The sequence below is a fragment of the Juglans regia genome, chromosome 14 (genome assembly GCF_001411555.2).
Source record: "Juglans regia cultivar Chandler chromosome 14, Walnut 2.0, whole genome shotgun sequence".
Taxonomy (NCBI): domain Eukaryota; kingdom Viridiplantae; phylum Streptophyta; class Magnoliopsida; order Fagales; family Juglandaceae; genus Juglans; species Juglans regia.
In genome coordinates, this window is record NC_049914.1 from 23,612,358 (window position 1) to 23,633,262 (window position 20,905).

At 35.1% G+C, this 20,905-nt stretch overlaps 2 protein-coding genes across 5 annotated transcripts; both read right to left on the minus strand.

Annotated features, from left to right (window-relative positions):
- Window positions 1–968: 968 nt before the first annotated feature.
- On the minus strand, window positions 969–10,304 carry LOC109000597 (Holliday junction resolvase MOC1, chloroplastic-like). Of its 4 annotated transcripts, none has more exons than XM_018977529.2 (6): window positions 9,799–10,304; window positions 8,689–8,794; window positions 5,024–5,076; window positions 3,256–3,387; window positions 2,291–2,363; window positions 969–1,490 (listed from the first exon to the last, which is right to left on the minus strand). In XM_018977529.2, exons 1-6 carry the CDS (start codon window positions 10,222–10,224, stop codon window positions 1,384–1,386), a joined length of 897 nt encoding a protein of 298 aa, XP_018833074.1. In that variant the 5' UTR covers window positions 10,225–10,304; the 3' UTR covers window positions 969–1,383. The 4 variants fall into 4 exon arrangements, with proteins under 4 accessions (XP_018833074.1, XP_035541416.1, XP_018833075.1 ...); XM_035685523.1 differs by having other exon boundaries at window positions 987–1,490; window positions 2,291–2,385; window positions 3,256–3,311; window positions 9,799–10,292; XM_018977532.2 differs by lacking the exon at window positions 2,291–2,363 and having other exon boundaries at window positions 1,413–1,490; window positions 9,799–10,292.
- Window positions 10,305–15,718: 5,414 nt separating this feature from the next.
- LOC109000596 (F-box protein At2g32560-like) lies at window positions 15,719–20,114 on the minus strand. Its single transcript, XM_018977528.2, has 5 exons — window positions 18,482–20,114; window positions 18,301–18,380; window positions 17,934–18,112; window positions 17,456–17,530; window positions 15,719–16,278 (listed from the first exon to the last, which is right to left on the minus strand). Exons 1-5 carry the CDS (start codon window positions 19,151–19,153, stop codon window positions 16,091–16,093), a joined length of 1,194 nt encoding a protein of 397 aa, XP_018833073.1. The 5' UTR covers window positions 19,154–20,114; the 3' UTR covers window positions 15,719–16,090.
- Window positions 20,115–20,905: the final 791 nt, after the last annotated feature.

A 20,905-nucleotide genomic window follows, 5' to 3' on the forward strand; every position in this document is an offset into this window, starting at 1 on the left:
TGGCAACAAAAGTTTATATTTTTAATTCGTGCGGAGGGGACACTATTATTGACATTTCAACTAAAATTTTTTTAAATTTTTTCTTACTAGTTTGTCTCTAATTGATTATGTGGATGTGCTTTATTTATGGATTATTGGTACATCTATAAAAAAAAAAATTATAAAAAATAATATCACAAATTGACGTGATTTTATCTGATCTATTAGATTTATAATTTTATAATTTGACGAATTATATTAAGCCAAATCAATTTGTTAGATTGTTTTTGTATAATTCCTTTGTAGTTAAAATATTTTTCTTATTTATGTGGATTAAGGGATTTTGTTTAAGAGTGGTGCTAGTGTGCCACCCAATTTTGACCACTAGACGTGCTCACTAGTACAAATTTTACATTTTATTTTATTTTTCATATTTTTTAAACATCTTTAAATATTTTTAAAAAATTAAAAAAATACATCAATACACTAAAAATCACTTTCTTAACATTTTAAAAAAATAAAAAATAATTAAATACATGAACGGACAAAATGAAGAGACAAACTCATGAGACATACCAACATTTTCCTTTTGTTTTGTGAGTTTTGGTCATTCTAAAATGTCTATTTTATTTTTGGCCGTGAATATATACTTTATCTAATGAACACTATTTTTATCCATATTTTTTTGGGGGAAGTAAGCTGCTTTTTTTCTTTTTTTTTTTCTATTGTATTTTACATTAACATTATTTTCTTTGTTGCTACAGCACTTCTCTTATAAAATAGATCTAACGTATTACATAAATATATACTAATATATAAGTTTATTTTTATCGCTATAGTACTTATTTTTTTAAATTTTTGGCCATGAGCCTATTTTTCCTTTCAATTTTTTGTCTTTTAAAATGAAAAATCTTTTTTGGGTGTGTCGTCATTATTTTCGATCCACATATTACTGATCACGTAGAGATAATTTTAAGATGAATTCTACAAAACATCGAACAGGGAGTACTATGAAATACTTGCTTTAAACATTTCATCAACATTAGCATGTATGTATGCCTCAACACGCGATTTCTCTAAACATGCTTTTATGCAGCAGTGTTCGAGTCCTCCAAAGGGAGAGACTTTAGCCGTTGGAATAGATAATCTTCTTTTAATGACTCGAATATGCAAACTTACAATGGGATGTAGATGCTGGAACTTCAATCCCATGAAAATACTGCAAAGTGAGTGAAAAAAATGGTTAATATGTCCTCTACCAGGTATCATGAATGTGCGAGAAACACCAAAGCTCTAACAGAAGTCTTTTTGTGCTGCTCTGTTAGTCAGTCCTCCACTTCTCATTCAATAAGCAGTCACAGCACATCTGGCACATCAACATCTAGATGTAGTTAACGAGAGATGCTAGGGCAACTTGCCATTGTTAAGCTCCAATTCTTCTGAAATGCATGAAGAGTTTAGCTTCTTCAGGCCCTGGCCATAGGCAGCAATGAGTAGAGCCTCGGCCCTTCCTGCAAATTTCGGGAAATCAGTTGAAAACAGAAGTGGGAAAATAATCCAAGATAAGTTAGCACAAGAACAATTTTCATTAGCTCAGTTGATAGAAATAATCTTCAGACATTTTTCTCTTTCCAGAACAATGGGCATTTACTTGTGAAGTCATTTGGTGCTACAGTACAATATAAGGCAAAATGTATTCTATTGACTGTAGGCTAATGTCCTAACCATTTAGCATAGACCATGAACAAAACAATGGATATGCATGCAAACTGCCGACAGAGTGTATTAGGTTCTTCAACATGCTGTCACCGAGGACTCGCAAGTGATCTCTCTTGCCATCATGGACAAGATGGTTACCGTTGGCTACGCTAAATACACAAGGGAGTTGTAGCTTGGTAGTTTTTGATTGACATCCAAAGACAAAAAATTCTTTTTTCTTACTTTTCAACTTGGACTCTCCAAAAGGCTTGGGCAGTTCTGCTTGGCTAGACACAAACACAAGTTAAGCAAGCACAAAAGCTATTTACATAATTCTCTGCAACTAACTCCATGATACAATGGATTCCAGTACCTTTCTCTATGATTATGAAAAGAAAAGTGAATTAAAAAGGTAAAAAACATGATTTCAACAGTGAACCTCTTTTTTATCTAAAAGCAGTAGACCATTGTGCAGATGAATGAATATAAGGCTTTCCAAAGAGCCCCAAAATACTAATTCCAAGGCAATACACAGGTATGGCCAGAGTTCCATTCATTAAGCAATAATATGACAAAGAAAGCTTTTATTCAGTAACGGAGACAGTATGACTACCATGATCCTTTTTTCTTTTCAGTAGGGGACTTAATGATGGAAATAATGTGGATGCAAGTCTCCGGCTATCATCCTGTTGAGTCAAAATCCACCATCTATATTGAGTGAAAGGAAGCTGATAATGTTATACTTAATACACAAATAAATATCACCGAATAATTTAAAACAAGTGATTGAAAGTAATATATAATGCAAGAAGAATCCATGAATTTTACATATCCAGAGCACTAGCCTAGACTACTAACTGAAAAAACTGAAGTAAGCAGCAGGTAGTTGGTGCAGTCTTCTTTTAGGGGGGTAACAGTCTGCTCTAATCTGTCAGCAGTAAGCTATGAGTTCATTGCAAGCCTGTAACTCAATCAATCTACGTTGTAAGAGGTGTAATTTCCATCTTTAATCAGTAAAGAAATAGTGAACCGCACCTATCTTGAATTCTTGATTGCGGCATAGACGGGTCAGGTGCAGGAGCAAAAGTCAGTGTATGATGAAATACAACAATTCATACACAAATACACATATGTACACTGGGAACGCTTGAGGCTCCAACTTCACTTGGAGTTCAGTTTTGTTTCACTTTTAATTCCAAAAAAAGGAAAAAAAAAAAAAAAACACTCAGGTCAGATGTTTTTCTTTTTGTTTCAATTGTAAAGTGGTCTTTGATGGTAGAGCAAAAGCAGTGGTTCAAATGGCTGTATCCTCTCTGGTTTCTTGGCCAATTTGATTTGCTTCATTCTTAACTGGAGAGACTATAACATACTAGTGTTCTCTTGAGTGTAAAGCAAATACACAATTTCAGAGAAAAAATGAAGGCATAACAAGAAAGCAAATAAAAATAAAGATTCAGGCGGCCTATAATGATTACCACGGTCCACAATGATGAATGAGCCAACTTTTTAAAGAGGGGCGTACTTGCATTAGATAAGGATGAAAAAGGCCCGAGCTAGTGCGTAAAGCTAGGATCAAACCTTTGTAGACCTCCCTCCGGATGGTGCAAATTGTTTTTTCCATAGCATAGAAGGCACTGGAACAACAGAAAATCCTGAGGCAACTAAGATCCCAATCCATAGCCCATACCCAAATCCTCCACTCCACCACCCCTTAGCTCAGAAAAGAAAATATTATAAGCATAAAGCATGAGAATTTGGTACAGATTGCTAAAATTAAATGCAGGCAAAACTAAATATCTATAAACAATCTAAGAAGGTTCTAGAGAACAAAATTGGTAAAGCAGGAACAGATTAGTGAGTTAACAAAGTTGAAGCACTACCATTTGAAAATAAGAAAAATAAGGTCTTTTTGAATAAGAGAAGTACTGGTTTCTTGAATATTAATTGCAAATGAATAAGATGTCTCCACTTAACAAACTCCATTTTGAAAGAAAAAATGTTGTTTAAAAAGTTGATTTGAAACGTATTAAGCGTGTAAAACTTTTGAAGCTTCTACATAAAAATGTAGTTTAAAAAACTGATTTGAAACGTATGCGTGTAAAACTTTTGAAGCTTCTACATGACAGCTGATAAATATAGTTGCAGCACCAAAACTGCCAATATTTCCCACCCTCAGTTCCATCTAGAATTTTCAATAAACAAAAATATATGAATCTTCTCCTAATCTGTATCAGTAAAGATCTGTCGGATCAGCATCTTCTGAGTAATGGCCTAATCAAATAAATCAATGGTGCATGTTGTTTCATATGTTCTTTAGCAAAAGAGACACTTTGCCTTTTCATTTTCCTCTTTCCCCCATTCAATTACAGTTTTGTCAGTGTCTTCCCTCTACACTTCAATTTCCAAAGTTCTATTTTTTCTCCTCTTCCCTCCAAAAAGATAGAAAATCATACTTGAATCATCTGCTACACAAGGAGTGAATTTTCTTTTCACAATTTGTGATACCCCATATGATATGGATAAGGGTAGGTGGTGTATGGGATCCCACATTGCTTGGAAAGGAGAAGTTCTTGCTCTTTATAAGGTTCCAATGGGGCTCTAATTGTATTATTGACTAGTCTTTTTGGAGTATAGGCCATGTGGTTTGGGTCTTCTATTGGGACGTTACAAATGGTATCAGAGCCTATCCCAACCAGAAATGTGGGACTTGAGCCGTGCCACCTACAATGGACAGGCCCGACGAGGACGTCGGGAATTTAAGGGGGGTAGATTGTGATACCCCATATGATATGGATAAGGGTAGGTGGTGTATGGGATCCCACATTGCTTGGGAAGGAGAAGTTCTTGCTCTTTATAAGGTTCCAATGGGGCTCTAATTGTATCATTGACTAGTCCTTTTGGAGTATAGGCCATGTGGTTTGAATCTTCTATTGGGACGTTACACAATTTGATAGAGTACAACAAAACACAACGAGATATACTGTGAGGTGAATCATTTTCCTCCCGACTTCTGTAAGAAATAACATGAATAAGTACAAACAAATAAATTGGAGACGGTCCACAACGACTAGAAACATAGGATTCTTAGGGTATTCCACCATGTAGAATTCTTAAATTACCTCAGTTACTTCCAAAAGTAAAAAAGTTGAGTTTTTCAACATTAGCATCTATAATTTTCAAAAATCTTGAAATTTTATTAATCACTTGTACTTCTATTAACAAAATTTATAATCACCTGTATCAATGGAAGTGTCAGTGGTGACTAAAAAATTACAAGTGATTAAAGGTATAAGACAGCACTGGGAAAGGCGAAAAGATAGCTTCTATTGATAAGGACAAGGAAAACCTGTTTTCCATCTTGTGGAAAAGGGATTGATTGTTCTATATATGCCGTAGTTCCTGACAATGAATCAGTCCGTTTATTAGACAGATGCTTGAGCTTTCAAAGAAATACAGCACCCATAAAAGTATGATTTCAAGAAGATTGCTCCAATAACAAATCAATGATAACAAGACATCTACCAGTCATATGTTTGCACTTCACAGAAAGATCCTAAATGAAACAACAGGAAAGAGAAAAGCATATATGCATGTTCTGTATTTTCTATAAGTTGTAGTTTATCTTTTCTTTATGATTTCCCAAAAGGTCTGAAAAGCTGACTAACTTCCAAGACTTAAAGGCCTGGTTTGTTTTCACATATGAGATGAGTTGATTTGAGATCAAAGTTAAAAGTTGAATAAAATATTATTAGAATATACTTTTTTAATATTATTTTGTTTTGAAATTTGAAAATTTTGAATTGTTTATTTTATTTTGTGTGAGAATTTGAAAATTTTGTAATGATTAAATGAGATGAGATGAGTTGAGAATACTTGTGAAAACAAACGAGGTCTTAGGGCTGATTTGGTTTCACAAACCTTTCAAACCATCTCATTTCATCTCATCTCAACATCCAAACACCATTTAAACACAAGCATTTTTTAATTTCAACTTTTCAATTTTTTCATCTAATCATTATCTAATCATTACAACTTTTCCAGACTTCCAAACAAAACACAAAAAATAATTCAACTTTTTTAAATCTCAAAACAAAAATTATATTAAAAAATTATATTTTAACCCTCTTTTAAATTTATAATTTTTTTATTCAACTTTTTCTCTCTCCTTTCTTAAAACTCCATAAAAATCTTAACTCAAACCATTTCACTACAATTCACAAATTATCTCAATATTATTCATAGATTTATCATCTCATCTGTGTAACCAAACAAGACCTTAGACCTTGTTTGGGTAATGAGATGAGATGAAAAATTCTCAAAACTTCTCACAATTTCCTTCCCAAACATTACTCTAATACAAAACACTTTTCAATTTCAAATCTTCAACTTTTTCATCTAATCATTACCTAATCATTACAACTTTTACAAGCTTCAAAACAAAACATAAAAATCAATAACTTTTTCAAACTTCAAAATAAAAAGTATATTAAAAAATTATATTCATACAATTTTTTAACTTTATAATATTTTTATTCAATATTTTCTCTCTCATTTCCCAAGACCCAATAAAACATCTTAACTCAAATCATTTCACTACTATTCACAGAATTCTGAAACACTCTAAGGCTGCGTTTGGATGCTGAGGTTATCTCAGATGATATGAGTTGATATGTGAATAACAGTATTTTGTGGGTCTCATTGAGATGTGTTTGAATGTAAATAGGTTGAGATATGTATTTGAATGTATGAAGTAGGTTGAAATAAGTTTTAACTTTTTATGGAAAGTTGAAAAAGTAGTGGGTTCCATCAATGATTGGTTTGAGATGGGTTGGGGTGATTTCATCTTCCAAACACAGCCCAAGTGTCCAAACGAGCCCTTCAAGCTAAAAATATCGAGAGATCAAGTTCGTGTTTCATGCATTCCTATAGATATCATGCATATAAAATAGTAACAATTTATCAGATATGACAAAAGTGAGGTTTAGAACGATGGAGTAAAGAGTAGCAAATAGAATAGAAATTCGGGATACAAAAATGATCACTCTAGCCCCTGTTTTTACAAAATCTTACCCAAGTTTCACATCCAAGTTTTTCTAAAATAAAGGGAACTCATTTACCTCAATAAGGCATCGATATTTCCCCAAAAAGGAAGAATTGACACCTTTCCTCTCGGCTAAGCCAGATCGCCAAGAGTATGTTAACCCAGAAAACCAAAAAAGGAAGGCTTGAAAAGTAATGCAAACTGGTCGCAGTCTTGCAGACTCGGGCGATGCGCAGGAATAGTTAAAGTTATTTAATGGAGAAGCAGCTGTCCAACCATTCCTCAGATCTCACAAACCAAAAGCTTCTTTTGATTGTTAAAAATGGTGATAGTAAGCTGTCCAAATTTAATTTTTTTATAATCTCCTATATATCTTCGGTAATTATTTTTTTCTGAGCATGTGTTCGATAATTAAAAACAAAGAAAGTAGTGGGATGCAAAGAACAATACCGAACCAAGAAAGCTATAATTAGGTAGAACGGTTCATGTTTAAATGAAAAAGATAACCAGCCAGGTCATGGTTCTCACAATCTGCACACACATTTAAGACAACTACTTGAAAAAATAAGTACTTAGGCTTCCAAAATTTGTGAGTTGAAAGAAGTTGAAGTGGCTTTATAGGAGCAAAGCTCCATGCTTCCAAATTATATATTGTAATAGGTTTATTGGCAAGTTAATGCTAGTCCACTTGTAGTAACATTTTGTTTTTGATAAGTAAGAAACTTTATTGATGAAACGAAACTAAGCATAGCCCACGTACACAGGAAGTATACAAAAGAGACACCTAATTACATTCTAGAAAGTTGAAAAGGAAGCAAGAACTCATGGGCATTCCCTCCCTTTAATACAATAGCAGCAAACCATTGGACTAAAGAAAATACAAAAAAATTCCATAATTCCCCCACAATTCTCTCCTTGTTGTTGAAGCACCTCTCATTGCACTCCATCCAAATACACCACAATAGACACAAATGAACCATCCTCCACGTTGCTGCTAGTTGGGGGCAACGATGCTTCCTATTCCAACATGCTAAGAGATCCACCACACTCTTGGGCATGACCCAAGACAACCCAGCTCGGCTGAAAATACCCGCCCATAATTCCCTTGCCACCTCACAATGCAAAAAAGATGCTCAATCGATTCGCCATTGCTTTTACACATGTAGCACCACTCCATCACAATCACACAATGTTTCCTTAAATTTTCAACCGCCAAAATCTTTCCTAATGCTGCGGTCCAAGTAAAAAAGGCAACTCTAGGGGGTACGGGGACTCTCCAAATACCCTTCCAAGGAAACCCACTGGGCTGGTGTGCTGCCAGCACCTTATAGAAAGATTTAACTGAGAATTTTCTGCTCCCCAAGCGTTTCCACAACATGCTATCTCACCCATTTCCACCTATCTTCTTGGAATAAAGAAAGCTGTAAAAACTCGCTATTTCATCCACCTCCCAATCCTGCGCGTTTCTGGATAAGATTGTATTCCAATGTACATTACTGTTAGCTCGACTCATTACATCCGAAACAGCGGCTTGCTGATTTGCAGCCAATCTGAATACTCCAGGAAAAACATAAGACTCTCTCACCACAGCATACATCGAACCAAAAGCTGATTTTTGTACCCTCTCCCACCTCAAAAACAGTATGTTTTATGAACACCTTCCACCCTTTTCTAATAAATTTCCAGAGGCTCACCCCATAGTTACCCCTACCCTCCTAGGAACACCAACCCCCCCAATCACAACCATACTTCCGATCAATAACCAATCTCCACACTTGTAGTAACATATTTCAAGAAGAAAGCAACCAGATGTTCCAGCCTTTAAGGCTATATTAATCCACCATAAATCATGAATAGAGGATAGAGCATTTAGATAATAGAGCAGTTTCAAAATGTTTTCACAACATACACAAATACACAGGTGCATGTGAGAGCATGCACAAACAGAGTAAAGAAAAAAATGATGATACCACTAGGAGCATCAAGACTGCGAAGCAACTGAACAATAGACTTGGCATCTAAACGTCGTCGAACTCGTTTCCCAACCAGTACTTGCAAGTGCGGAGAATCAAATACCTGTAGCATGGGACCAATTATGATGATATAATCAGAGAAGTATATTTTTAAAGTTTGAGAAGCTTCTTGTCCATTAGGCCCCTAGAACTTGTTGGATAAGTAGACTTATGGAAACAGATAAAGCAACAAGTAATAAAACTCCAAGATTAAATGCAATCATCTAATGAGTGTAGAGGATTCCAAAGGCTTTAAGCCAATCATCCAATGATTTTAGGAATAAAGACTAAGCACAATATGGCTAATCTAAATATAATCAAAATCACATTATTGCAGTTTTGCCACTAGTCTCCATGATGCTAGGTTGCATTTTGCACCAAATGCTAGGCTGATTTCTTCTTAAAAACTTAAAAGGTTGGCCCTAAGATTTTTTATTTTTAGAAATAATGTAATATCCTTAAAAAGACAGCGCAAGTTTACTTAAAAAAAAAAACAGAGAGAGTGCAACTGTAGCACACTACATAACATACATCATGAAATAAAAAATGGATGTATAAAGGTCTTTCCCCGTAAGTTCTTTAAAAGTCAATAGGTACATATATATATATATATATATGTTGTGCATATATATACATACATATATAATCGTAACATGTAATGTATCTCGACTCTCCTTCAAGCTTTTCCTAATTCTCTGTTATTTTCTTTTTTCTACACATGACCTCTCTTTTTTCCCTTGAATCCCTTTTAACAATTTTTTTTTTAAACGCCGAACATATTATGTTTTTAATTGTTATGATACTGGTTATGACTTTTCGGTTCCGCAACAGCACCATAATAACATGCGTCGTCTACCTAATGCCCTTTTAAAATTTAAGCATACACTTTCAAAAAAGAACTCCATTGAGGATCAACCTGCCATATTAAACACTAAGCGTAATATATCATATCCACCTCTTAATGCTAAAAGATATTGACTTACCTAAAATGTATCACATACTACAAGTAAATGAAAGAAACATATTCTTCAAGAAAAAGTGCAAATTGAAGCGAATCCATTTACTTGCCTGGGCAGAAGAACCGGACTCGACGCTTTTCAAGAGCGCCAATGCACCATGAATGTCCGGGTCGATACCAAGAACCCAATCTGAAGCCGGATGGGTCCAACTGCCATTGAAAGGGTTGGGAATATCGGGGAAAGGGCAGGTGAGGGAATCCAACCAGTTCTCCTTAAGTTGGGCATCGGAGAACTTAACGGCCCTACCCGCAACACCGTTACTTGAAAGAGTGTTCTTTGATTTTCTTCGGGTAAGAATTGGAGGTTGGGTTAGAAGGTTTTGGGCTTGGTCTGAATTTAATGGAGATAGCAAAGATGTACAGAAAAAGGCTCTGAGCTTGAAAGAGGAGAAGCTTTGTTTGAGTTTGGAGGAGGGTGAGTTCATGTAAAAGGGTTGGTTCAGTTGCTGCCCTTGTCTCATTTGGAGGGCTTCCATTCCATCAAAAGCACACTCAAGTTACCACACAGACACAGAAACAGTTCGAACGAAATGGCAGACACTGGGCGGGGGATGTAATTTGTCTGAAATCTTAAATTTATTTCATTTTGTGGAGTTTTCTTTTTTAAGTTCTAGTAAAGGGAAATGCTACTTAACCGATAAAATGACTGATTGTGATTTTTGTTGTTTTTTTAATGGTTAAAAAAATTATCAATACATAATATGAAAATATATTTAAAAAGTAGTTAAAAGAAAAATAAATAAAAAGAATATATTTATACTTATCAATACATTACAGTAGCATCATTTTTAATTCTTGAGCACTCCCAATAGATTATTTATCTTATTCTTTAAAATACATCATCAAAATTTACTTTTTCTATTTTACATATTGATTTTTACAATATGTCATCCATTAGCTTATCTATTTTTTCTCTATACCATTTAAATATTTTTTTATTTTTTTTAAATATTCATTTCTAACAATAAATTTACAATATCCATATATTTTTTTATATTTGCAATTTATATTAATATACAATGTAAAATAATTCAGTCTTATATACGTAAAACAAAAATATATAAGCCAAATAAAAATTAAAAATAAAATCAAATATGAAATTTTGGTTTAAAAATAATTCCAAGATATTTTTAGAAGAAAATGAAATATATGTGTTTTAAATGATGAACAATAAAAAGAATTTGCTTATATGATAAAAATTAAAGTAAATAAAAATGAGGGAGCAAATGAAATATCAACAATAAAAAAAAATTTACAGGATGAGAGTGTATCCGCTACATGTAGCGAGGTACTGTAGCTAAATGTATTTTACAATTCATTTTACATAATTGAATGGAGCTTCTTTTTGAAACAATTCTTTAAATTATTTTCATTTTTTGTATAATACAAAAGCCACTCTTCATATAAAAAGCATTTGAGGTTCAATATGAAAGATATATTTTCTATATTGTTCACGTAATAAAATATGATTTATAAAATAATTTTAAAATTAGTTTTAACGTATTAAGTTTTGTTATATTAAGAATATCGAGTTTATCTTCCACACTAATTTACAAATATAACTTTTCATTCCATACATTATCAAAGATGTGGAATTTTTTTAATCTATAAATTAAGATAGAAATTAAGGATAAATAAAATATGATAAGCCAAAGTATGAAATATGAGTTTATATCTATGCTGATGACAAAATTCACAATGAATAACAATATGTCTAGAGTATTTCCAATCACGGAAGAGAATATATATGATTTGTTTTGACAATTTTGAGCTTTATGAGTTGTGGATGGATTTAAACTTAACTGAGATTTGCCATTCAAATCCTAGATATAGTTGGTTGATGGCTTTTTGAACAAGAAAACTGCTACATATGCAAACAGATTATATAAAAGTAAACTCATAAATTAACGCGGTTTCATAAAATTTTTTAAATCTAATTTACAATAAAAGTAACTTTACAATCTGACGTACCACATCATACTATATTAATTTATGGAGTTTATTTTTGTATAATCTCTTTATATACTGTACGTGAATGTTTGATCTTCTCGCCTAGCTTGCTGCTGCCTGCAATGGAATGTCACGAGCCAACATAAAGGGCTGGACTAACTGTTCTACAAGTGTTCAAAATATTCATGGTTTCGCCAAAATCCAGCTCCGTGACTTGAAAATATTTGCCACATCAAGGTTGGGATGCTTAATTGATTCTCTTGGTTGTTTTGCTCACCATATATTGCTCAGAAGCAAGATCAAAAAACATAGATGGCCTGGTATACATCACAAGGCTAAGCACCATGATTAGCGAGTGGCATATATGCTGTGAATATTTAACACACAAAAAGACAAACATTTGGTCATGGATGAATAGAAAAGCACCAAGATTAAGCATAATTTTATAGACTGCTGAAAGAAAAAAGTAATCATGCATTTACAATATACAAACAACTTTTATCCAACGAATGAAAGCTTGTGTATAGAAAGGGACATCAAACTCCCATGGATTATTCTTTTAGGTGTTTTTTTTCCTGTTTTAAAGCTTTGAATATTATCTTGTATGATGGGAACCAGCTCTTCATATATATGGATGGCAGGCCAGGTTTCACTCAAATTCAGGAGTAAAAGGCTCTGCACTCAATCCTCTTTCCAAGGTACCGAATATACTTAAATCCACAGTTTCCCATCTCTTCTTCTATCCAATCATTAATGGAGAACCCAAATGGTTTTTACTATGTGAGTGCACCCACCAGCCCAAGTAGATGGAATCTGCAGGAGAACATGGACTTCTACAGTGTGCCAGCTAGTCCTACAAGAGGTGTTTCAAGCAATCATGTTCTCTTTGGATTTGAAACTGAGCCTCCATCTCCAAGAACATATGAAGATGCCAATTCCACTTTTGATGAGTTTGAATTCGAAACTAGTTGCCGTTTCGACGCCAAGGACATGATCGTTATCCGGGATTTCGAGAAGTCAATATTTGATCATCAAGAGCAACAGAATCAACAATTTAGACAGCGTGGGGATTCTCTTCCTACTGCTAACATGGCGTTTGCTGATGAGCTGTTTTGTAATGGCAAGGTTCTTCCACTTACACCTCCTCTCAAACTTCCACCACGTCTTCAAAATGGCAGCAAAAGTGGCAATTATAGCTCCACCTTTTCATCGTCTCCGAGTTCGGTTCTCAGACTCCCGTTTTCTCCCCGGCGCATGTGGAACGATGACTTTGATCCATTCACGGTGGCATTAGATAATGTTAGGGAAGAAAAGAGAGGGAAAGCACAAGGAAAAAACTATAGACGGACTCGGTCGCTTTCCCCATTCAGGGCCCCAAGACCACAGATCAGGTCCAATGACCTAGCAGAAGACTTGAACAACCACAATGACAATTACTTGGACCATCCAATAGCAGTGGATGAATCGAGTCCGAACCCAAATGGGTTGCAGGTGAAACAAGTTGAAGGGAGCCCAATAAAGCTGGCGGAGCCCAAGGGTTTGTCATTTGCGAGAAAGGTGAGACTTGCGAAAATAGGCAATGAGCTTCCCAGCAAGACCAATTCTCCCACATCTTCAGGATCAGACGCTGTGGAAGCAGGAGAGACTGCCAAACAGCTTGAAAGTGGTGTTGGGTCTTCTTCTACAAGGGAAAGTAAGAGACAGAAAATCAAAAACTTCCTTTTCAGGAGTGCATCAATGAGCAAAGCAAGTGAAGGCAAAAAGAGAGAGCAAAATGCAGCAGCAGCAGCAGCATCTTGGAAGCTACTCTTTTTTAGGAAACTCAGCTTCAAGCCTGCTGGGTCAGACCAAGACAACGCAGGGGATAAAACGCTGGCTAAAGTTCCCAAGATGGCAGTGATACCATACAAGCCCAGGCTTCTTATGTGCATGGGTTTTGGGGCAAACTATGTGCAGTGAATGTGCAAGCAGACCAAGTGGCACTAAGGTTTTAGAACATTAGTGTGAACCTTTGTGTGAGAAAAATATTATTATGTTGTGCTTTTATTATTATTCTTGTGGGAGCAAACTTGTGCCAATCAAGTGGGGTTTCACTTTGGAAATGCATTATGATTATGTAACAATGCAATTCACAGTAAGCTTAATTTCTATTTTGTAACCAAATTAATGTCTAATAGGCTGTAAAGTGGATACAATTATACAAGGCTGGCATCCGTGCGCTTAACATTTTCCATTATACAAACACAATTAAGCTGTAGGTGTGTGCATGTTTTGTTAGAACCGGATTAGTTCGATTATAAGTGTCCTATTTATAGCAAGAGAAGTGCTACGTCCACGAAGAGGTCACATAAAAATAAAGTCATAAACTAACATGGCTTAATATGGTACGTTAGATCTACTTTACAATAATAGTATTTTTACAATCTAACGTATCACATCAAACAATGTCAGTTTATGAGTTTATTTTTGTGTAATCTCTTTGCGATTAAAAACATTTCTCTTATAGGAGTTACTAGCAAGTCAAACAGCAGTCTCTCAGGAAGGGAAAGAGGAATTGTTCAATAGCTGCCATGATATAGTTTTAGGCCTCTGGTAGGGATGTTGGACCCATTTGAACTATGTTTTAGATGTGATTCAAAATGTTTTCTATCATTTGACTATAAAATTCCTCAGAACTTGTGCAATCCGAATTATATATGTTATAGAAATTTGGTATTTTAATGAATGCCAATGCTGATTCATGGGTAATGATACACCTATAATCTCTTAGCAATCCTTCTAAATACTAGCTTGACATCGGGATCACGACAGTAACACCAAGTCAGCAATTCTTTTTATAGAAACAAACTAATATCAGCTCATTTGAATACATCTCTTCATTTTTTCATGGGCAAGATAAAAATTTTACTAAAATTAAAAAGAAATACAAACGATGTGGGAGAGGATCCCAATAAGTTAATACAGAACAAAAGATAAAAACGACTAAAGGAGAAATGGCTACAAAAGGCCATGCAGTCGCATATTTTTGTAGCCATGCAGTCGCATATTTTCTTGACACAAAACCTAGAGTTTATCACCACACGTGTATTTTTAATGAAATCCATTGATGAGTTGCAATGTAGTGTGCTGTAAACGGCCTCGTTTGTATTCAAAACTCATATCAACTCATCTTATCTCATCATTATAACTTTTTAAAATTTTCACACAAAATATAATAAATAATTCAATTTTTATTCTACTATTCACAAACCATCTCAACCCATCTCTGAATCCAAATCACTCCATCCAATGGTTCTAATTCCAATACAATTCAAACTTAAGCTGGTAGGTTTGGATCCCAAACTCATCTGAATTTATCATTACAATTTTTTCAAATTCCAACATAAAATATAATAAACAATTCAACTTTTTCAAATCTCAAAATAATAATAATATTAAAAAATAATATTCTAATAATATTTTATCATCTCAACTCAGCATCCAAATGCACTCAATTTGGGTTGGCTTGATAGTTTCACAGCAAAACACGTACGAATGTGTTTCCATGTGATTGAAATGAAACATAAACAAAATCAAGAAGAATAAAAAGGGCAAGATTACAAGATTTGGGCTTGCTATTTTTGCTTACACAAAACATTGTTCAGAAACCAATACAGAAAACACAAATGTATGAAAATTGAAGGGTGCTTTACCATTCTCTTTTTGTGATACTTCATCCTTATTCTGAAAGTCCTGACTCTGAGATTTTCCCACCATAGCCAAGAGCTTACTGCCCGTTCAGGCACTTGCGTGTCACTATTTTTCAAGTTCTATCAATTGTTTATGATATTTTGATATTATCTTATCTCTCTGTCAAAAAGATACTTAAATTAAATTCATCCATGTAGAAGAAACTTGTCTGAAAGGCGTGCATCTCTGACTTCGAAACTTCAAGGAAAAAGAAAAAAAGGAGAAAGATGTCCATTTGATTGTCAATAAGACAGGAAAAAAATAGATAATCTGAAATCTGAAGAAATGGAATGGATGCCGTATGACTTCAAAGCTATCATTCTTCTAACATAATCTCAAGCAAAACCTGAAGAGATTTTATACTGATTACAACATATTGTTGGGGTAACTTTTGTACATTAATTTGGCATAAATGGGAGACCATTTTCATGGACTGGGACTACATGAAATCAAGCTGATATCTACCAGGAAAAAAAAAATTGTGGAAAAGAAAAAGGGGGAGGGGAATGAAAGGTAGTATGGTCTCCACATCTCCATGCAACTGAATAAGAAGCCGATTTTAAAATTTCAAAATCCATTACTTCACTTGATCCCAAAGAATAGTCTTTCTATGTTCATTGCATGGTGATGTTTTCCAAGCCCCTTTTTTCCATAGAATGCATGCTATTCCAAGACTTCAGCTGGCCAAAGTCGCTTCCATGTGGAAATCTCGTTCTCATTCTTAAGCTTTCTGATTCCTCCATAAAACCCATCTGCCTCATTCCCCTCTTCCCTGTGGTCTTTCCTGTTGATAATTGTGCGTCTCCACCGCGAACCAGGGGTGTAATGGTTAAATTCCAGCACTAAAGTATCTGTTGCAGAAATTGAAGGTTGTGATTAGCATTGCAAACTGATTTGGCCTCATTACATATCAAAACATCACAGCAAACTGAGGCAATTGAGGTAAAAGAGATAAAAAGGACCTATGTAACTCCCCTAACTTTTTCTGAAATTAGCAGAGAATTATAATGGCCATTTGAACACAGCAGGGAAATCAAAATTCCTTATTCCATTGCCATGCTCTTTCAAAACACCTTAAGAGCCTAATGAATAGTGCCACAGATGCAAAAGCATGGACCCAAATAATCCTCAGGCAGAAGTTGGTAAGGTTAAAACAACTGAAACTGGGACCAGCTATATAAATAAGTTGTCTATATCAGAAGTCGGTCACAAAATGGGTTCACTTGCTCACTTGCCCAAAAAATATTTTGCCTGCTTAAAGTGAACTCATTTGTGGAATTACTCTTTTGTGACTGATCTGTAGAATTACTCTTTTGTGGTTGAGAAAAAGTACAGAAATTTCTTGTGAAAGAACGGTAGAAGCATGTGACTTTGAGGTGCAAATCTATCAAGTTGCACAGTTTGATAGCTAAGAAGTCAAAAAAATCAAACAAGTTTGGAAGCTTTCAACAACCATCATAGCCCGCATAACAAGATTAAAGAAAAAAAATACAACTTGACGAAAGACAGCTTCCTGGAAACATTGAGTTCTTTCAGTGTAGTTGCCATAAATATTCCAGTGAGACTCAAGTTATCACAACGTTGGTGGAAATTATGACATGCTGACAACGATCTGTCTCGTGGACCAAACAAATATAGCATAAATGAAGGCAAGAAAGGTAATTTGCCAAAACTCTAGTGATCTGTGAAAGTAAACTTCACATTTTTACAGATGTTATTTCTTCTTGCAAGATGGTTATCATCTGAAACTCCACACAATTTTAACTCTCCTACCAACTTTCTCTGCTCACGCTCTGTATTTTTTTTCTCCCGAGATAGTTTTATGCAAGGGAAACATTTCATCTTCAAACACACTCTCAGTCCAACTAGCATATGGAAATTATAGGAAAGCTTGGATTCTTACAAACAAAAGCTACAGTTTTCCCCCCCCTCCCCCTTTCTTTTCTTCACCCTTTTTCATTTATGTTGCAGGAAGTATCGGGGAGTATAAAGTTGTAGATGCAAGGAAAAACGATGAGATCAACTTACCACTATTCTGACAACGGCAGTAATTTTCATTCCCATCGCATGATTCCAAGTGACCAACTACACCATACCACCAACCTGCGGTATACAAGGCATACCTTATTAAGTAGTGGACAATCTTCACAAATGATGTTGCTTATTAAGAATGGTTCACAAATAGTATTAGAATAGAGTTTAGATAAGGGTATAAGCAAATCAACAAAAAAATAACTTAAATAATCTATTAATTGTGCACTGTTAAGGCTCTTATTGACAAGAAGTTGATTTCTATATCAAGCCGGTTTATCCATTCTTCCTTGAAGTTTCTTCAAAAGACTTCCTTCTAATTATACTCATCTCTCATAAACCATAACAAAATAAATAAATGAAACAAAGAAAAGGAATCTATAAAAAATTCAAACAAGTAGCCACCAATGATTGCCGAGATAAAATTTACAAAAAGTAAGTATATCCATGTTTCATTGCAAGGTATGGAACAAACCATAAGGGAACTCTTTGTTTCTTCTCCACTGAATCTCGATGTGATTCCCGGGGTGTAACTCATGTAGACTGTCAGAGATATGAAGATCGTGTGGAGGAGTATCAACAGGTGGTGCTCTTAGCCTTTCCCACGGCACGCCATTTTCAGGAGCAGCTGCTCTTCTTCCATGAGGTGGGTACCTGCAATGGAAAAGTAAACCGCTCAGATCAAATAACCATATCTCCTAATTCCTGATTCAAAAAATACCTAATTTTTTCTTTGAAGCAAAAGCAACTGATTAAAGTATCCAGAGTAACGTAGGAAAAACGTGATAAAAAGGATAAAATCACCGAAAGTAATGTTCTAAGGAGGCTATTTGTCCAGTTACCTGGCTTGGAAGGTGTCTGTGCGGCAGTCATAGCTAACCTCAGCATCATAGCATGACAACATGAACCCAACATTGCCATTCTACAAAACAGCTTAATTGGTTAACAAAACCAATAAGCCAATATAAACTTCAAGCTCAAAGAAGCTTAACTATAGCCGAGTTATGTGAATATGGTAAGTACCTCGCGGTTGTAGACCTGAGCAGGGAACCGGAACCTGCCAGTCTCAAGAGCAAGATACCAAGCCATGATCGAATCCACGGGCAAAGAACTTCTTTGCTTGCCAGTATCATTGATCTTCGATCTAAACCATGAAAAAGGCCAACTAAGAGATAGAAGCCTCATGAGGCCCTTGTGCTTGCCTTGCTTTAGATTGTTCGAATCCCTTTTCAAAGCAATATACCATTGCCACTCCCTGTATGCAGCTGGACCGATAATACTATCCCATTTCCGTTTCATGTGCTTCTCCCAAAGGTGGTCACTCAGACATCTTTCCCTCAAAGAACTACAAACAGCAGCCGTGCTACAAAGTGCAGCCGGAGGTAGCCTCTCAAGAATGCATTCCAAGGCCAGTTCTGGCAAGTCTAACACCGACATCTCTTCAGTCTCCTCGACATTTTCCACCTTGGAACTTAGACTCTTCTTTATCAGGGACATATTGTAGGGAACTAGAGGAAGATAACAACTAGGTAGAGTATTCTTTATCAACACAGATATGTGGAAGAGTGATAAGTCTTTCCAAAACCTGAAGGGCAACAATCTCAACTCATCCGCCCATGGTGGGAGCGGTTTGAGAGGGAGGGACTTTATAAAGAGGATGAAGGAGAAGCAAGTGATCAAGAAGTAAAGTAACATTAGGAAAGGGATGTCCTATTAAGGGTAAACGGGTTGCTCGTCAATGAATATGGCAATATCAAAGGACGAACCAATCGACTTTAAAAACAATGGTAAAATAAAGAGGAAACTGAATTCTCTTTCACTTCTTTCTCAACCACCTTAACAAATAAGCAAAGAATGATCTTCCTACCACTTTCAGCATATGGGTTTTTAGTGGCTGAACGAAAGCCCACCAAACCTAACGGTGGGCCTCCCTGTCAAAGTTTAATCAGAAGGAAAGAGGAGCAGCTATAGAGACACCTCAAAGGAACGAACTTTGGTGGAATGGAAAGTCCCCTTAGCCAATCCAATCTAGAAAACAAAAGAAGCTACGAGTTCCCTCTCCCTCTTTTTTGCTTTAAAAATGGCGATCCAAGTAAGGAACCCAACCGTACAGACAAGCTCAACAGCTGTCATACAAAGATAGGGAGAAAGAGTTAATGGGGTGTATTGGATGAACCCAGGAAGGTAGTGAAGGTGGGGCACTCAGATCTGATATGGCCTTTTTATGACACTTGGGAAACTTTGAATCCCAATAGAATGGTAAGAGTTACAGTCTAGATACAAAGACCCATATCTCCAAAATCTTTGAATTTCTACTGAAACAAACAAATTCTTCTTTTTTTAGAAATAATAAGGTGGAAGCAGATCTGGCCTGGTATATGTTGGGATTTGAAGCACAATTAGGTACACCCCCGACACCTCAAGATCCGTATAAACTAATGGAAAATACTGCAGAAGCAAAGACAGAGGATCTCGAGGGAGTTGGTGGTGGTGATTAGTGAGCAGGAAGAGGAGATAAGAGGCTGATGAAGACGATGGTGGACGTGAAGTGTGGGGTCCCTCTCACCTCAGTCCAACAAATCCTACTCCAGCCACAGACCTCTCTCTCTCTCTCTGTCTCTCTCTCGGGCGAAATAGCTAGCAGTGGTGGACAAAGAGATCGAGGCAGGGAAAACGAGACCGAACGTTTATTATGTTATTGAAATGGACCATGGTCGGTTAGATCAGATTAGTTGAACATGCTGCTGGAGTGGATCTACGTGTCGACGCCAATAAGATTGTTCCAGATTTTAGAGAATCCAATGGCAATCTATCTCTCTTCACTTTTAATTCTCTTACAATTTTGGAAAAAATAACGTTGATCCATGCATATTATTAATTTAAGTCGAGATTTCCTTTTTTATCAAATAACAACTTTAGGATTGATTTGATTACATAAAATCAAACTATTTCATCTTATCTCATATAATCATTATAATTTTTTTAAATTTTTAAACAAAATATAATAAACATTTTGATTTTTTCAAATTTTAAAATAAAAATTATATTATAATAATATTTTATTCAATTTTCAATAAAATATCTCATTTCATTTAAAATGTGTAATCAAACGGACCATAGAGTATTGTCATTGGATTCATCAACTAAGTATCATCTTCAAAATTTGATAAATTTATGTTTAAAATCACTGCATTTGATTCAGCATATACTAAAATCTTTAACTTTGAGCTACAATTTATTTAAGTTCATCTCCAAATTTGAAGACTAACTATTCACACTCTATAACTATTATTTTATTTAATTAAATTATCGTTTCTCAATTTTGAGCCATAATATATTTAAATTGAGAAATAATAATTTAAGTATTAAATTAAATTATTAATTAACATATATTTAGTGTAATTGTAAAATATAAAAAAAATTAAAAAAAATTATATTATTATTTTA

Bases quoted from the DNA above. Each gene is read 5' to 3' on its own strand.
- LOC109000596 (XM_018977528.2), bottom strand. From the start codon at position 19,153: ATGTTACTTTACTTCTTGATCACTTGCTTCTCCTTCATCCTCTTTATA. The intron at 18,381-18,481 runs GTACTTACCATA...GCTGTTTTGTAG, and splicing joins CTCAGGTCTACAACCGCGAG to AATGGCAATGTTGGGTTCAT. The intron at 16,279-17,455 runs GTAAGTTGATCT...TTTCTGCAACAG, and splicing joins CTGCCGTTGTCAGAATAGTG to ATACTTTAGTGCTGGAATTT.
- LOC109000597 (XM_018977529.2), bottom strand. From the start codon at position 10,224: ATGGAAGCCCTCCAAATGAGACAAGGGCAGCAACTGAACCAACCCTTT. The intron at 8,795-9,798 runs GCAAGTAAATGG...CCCATGCTACAG, and splicing joins AGTCCGGTTCTTCTGCCCAG to GTATTTGATTCTCCGCACTT. The intron at 1,491-2,290 runs GTAGTCATACTG...CGAAATTTGCAG, and splicing joins GAAAAGAAAAAAGGATCATG to GAAGGGCCGAGGCTCTACTC.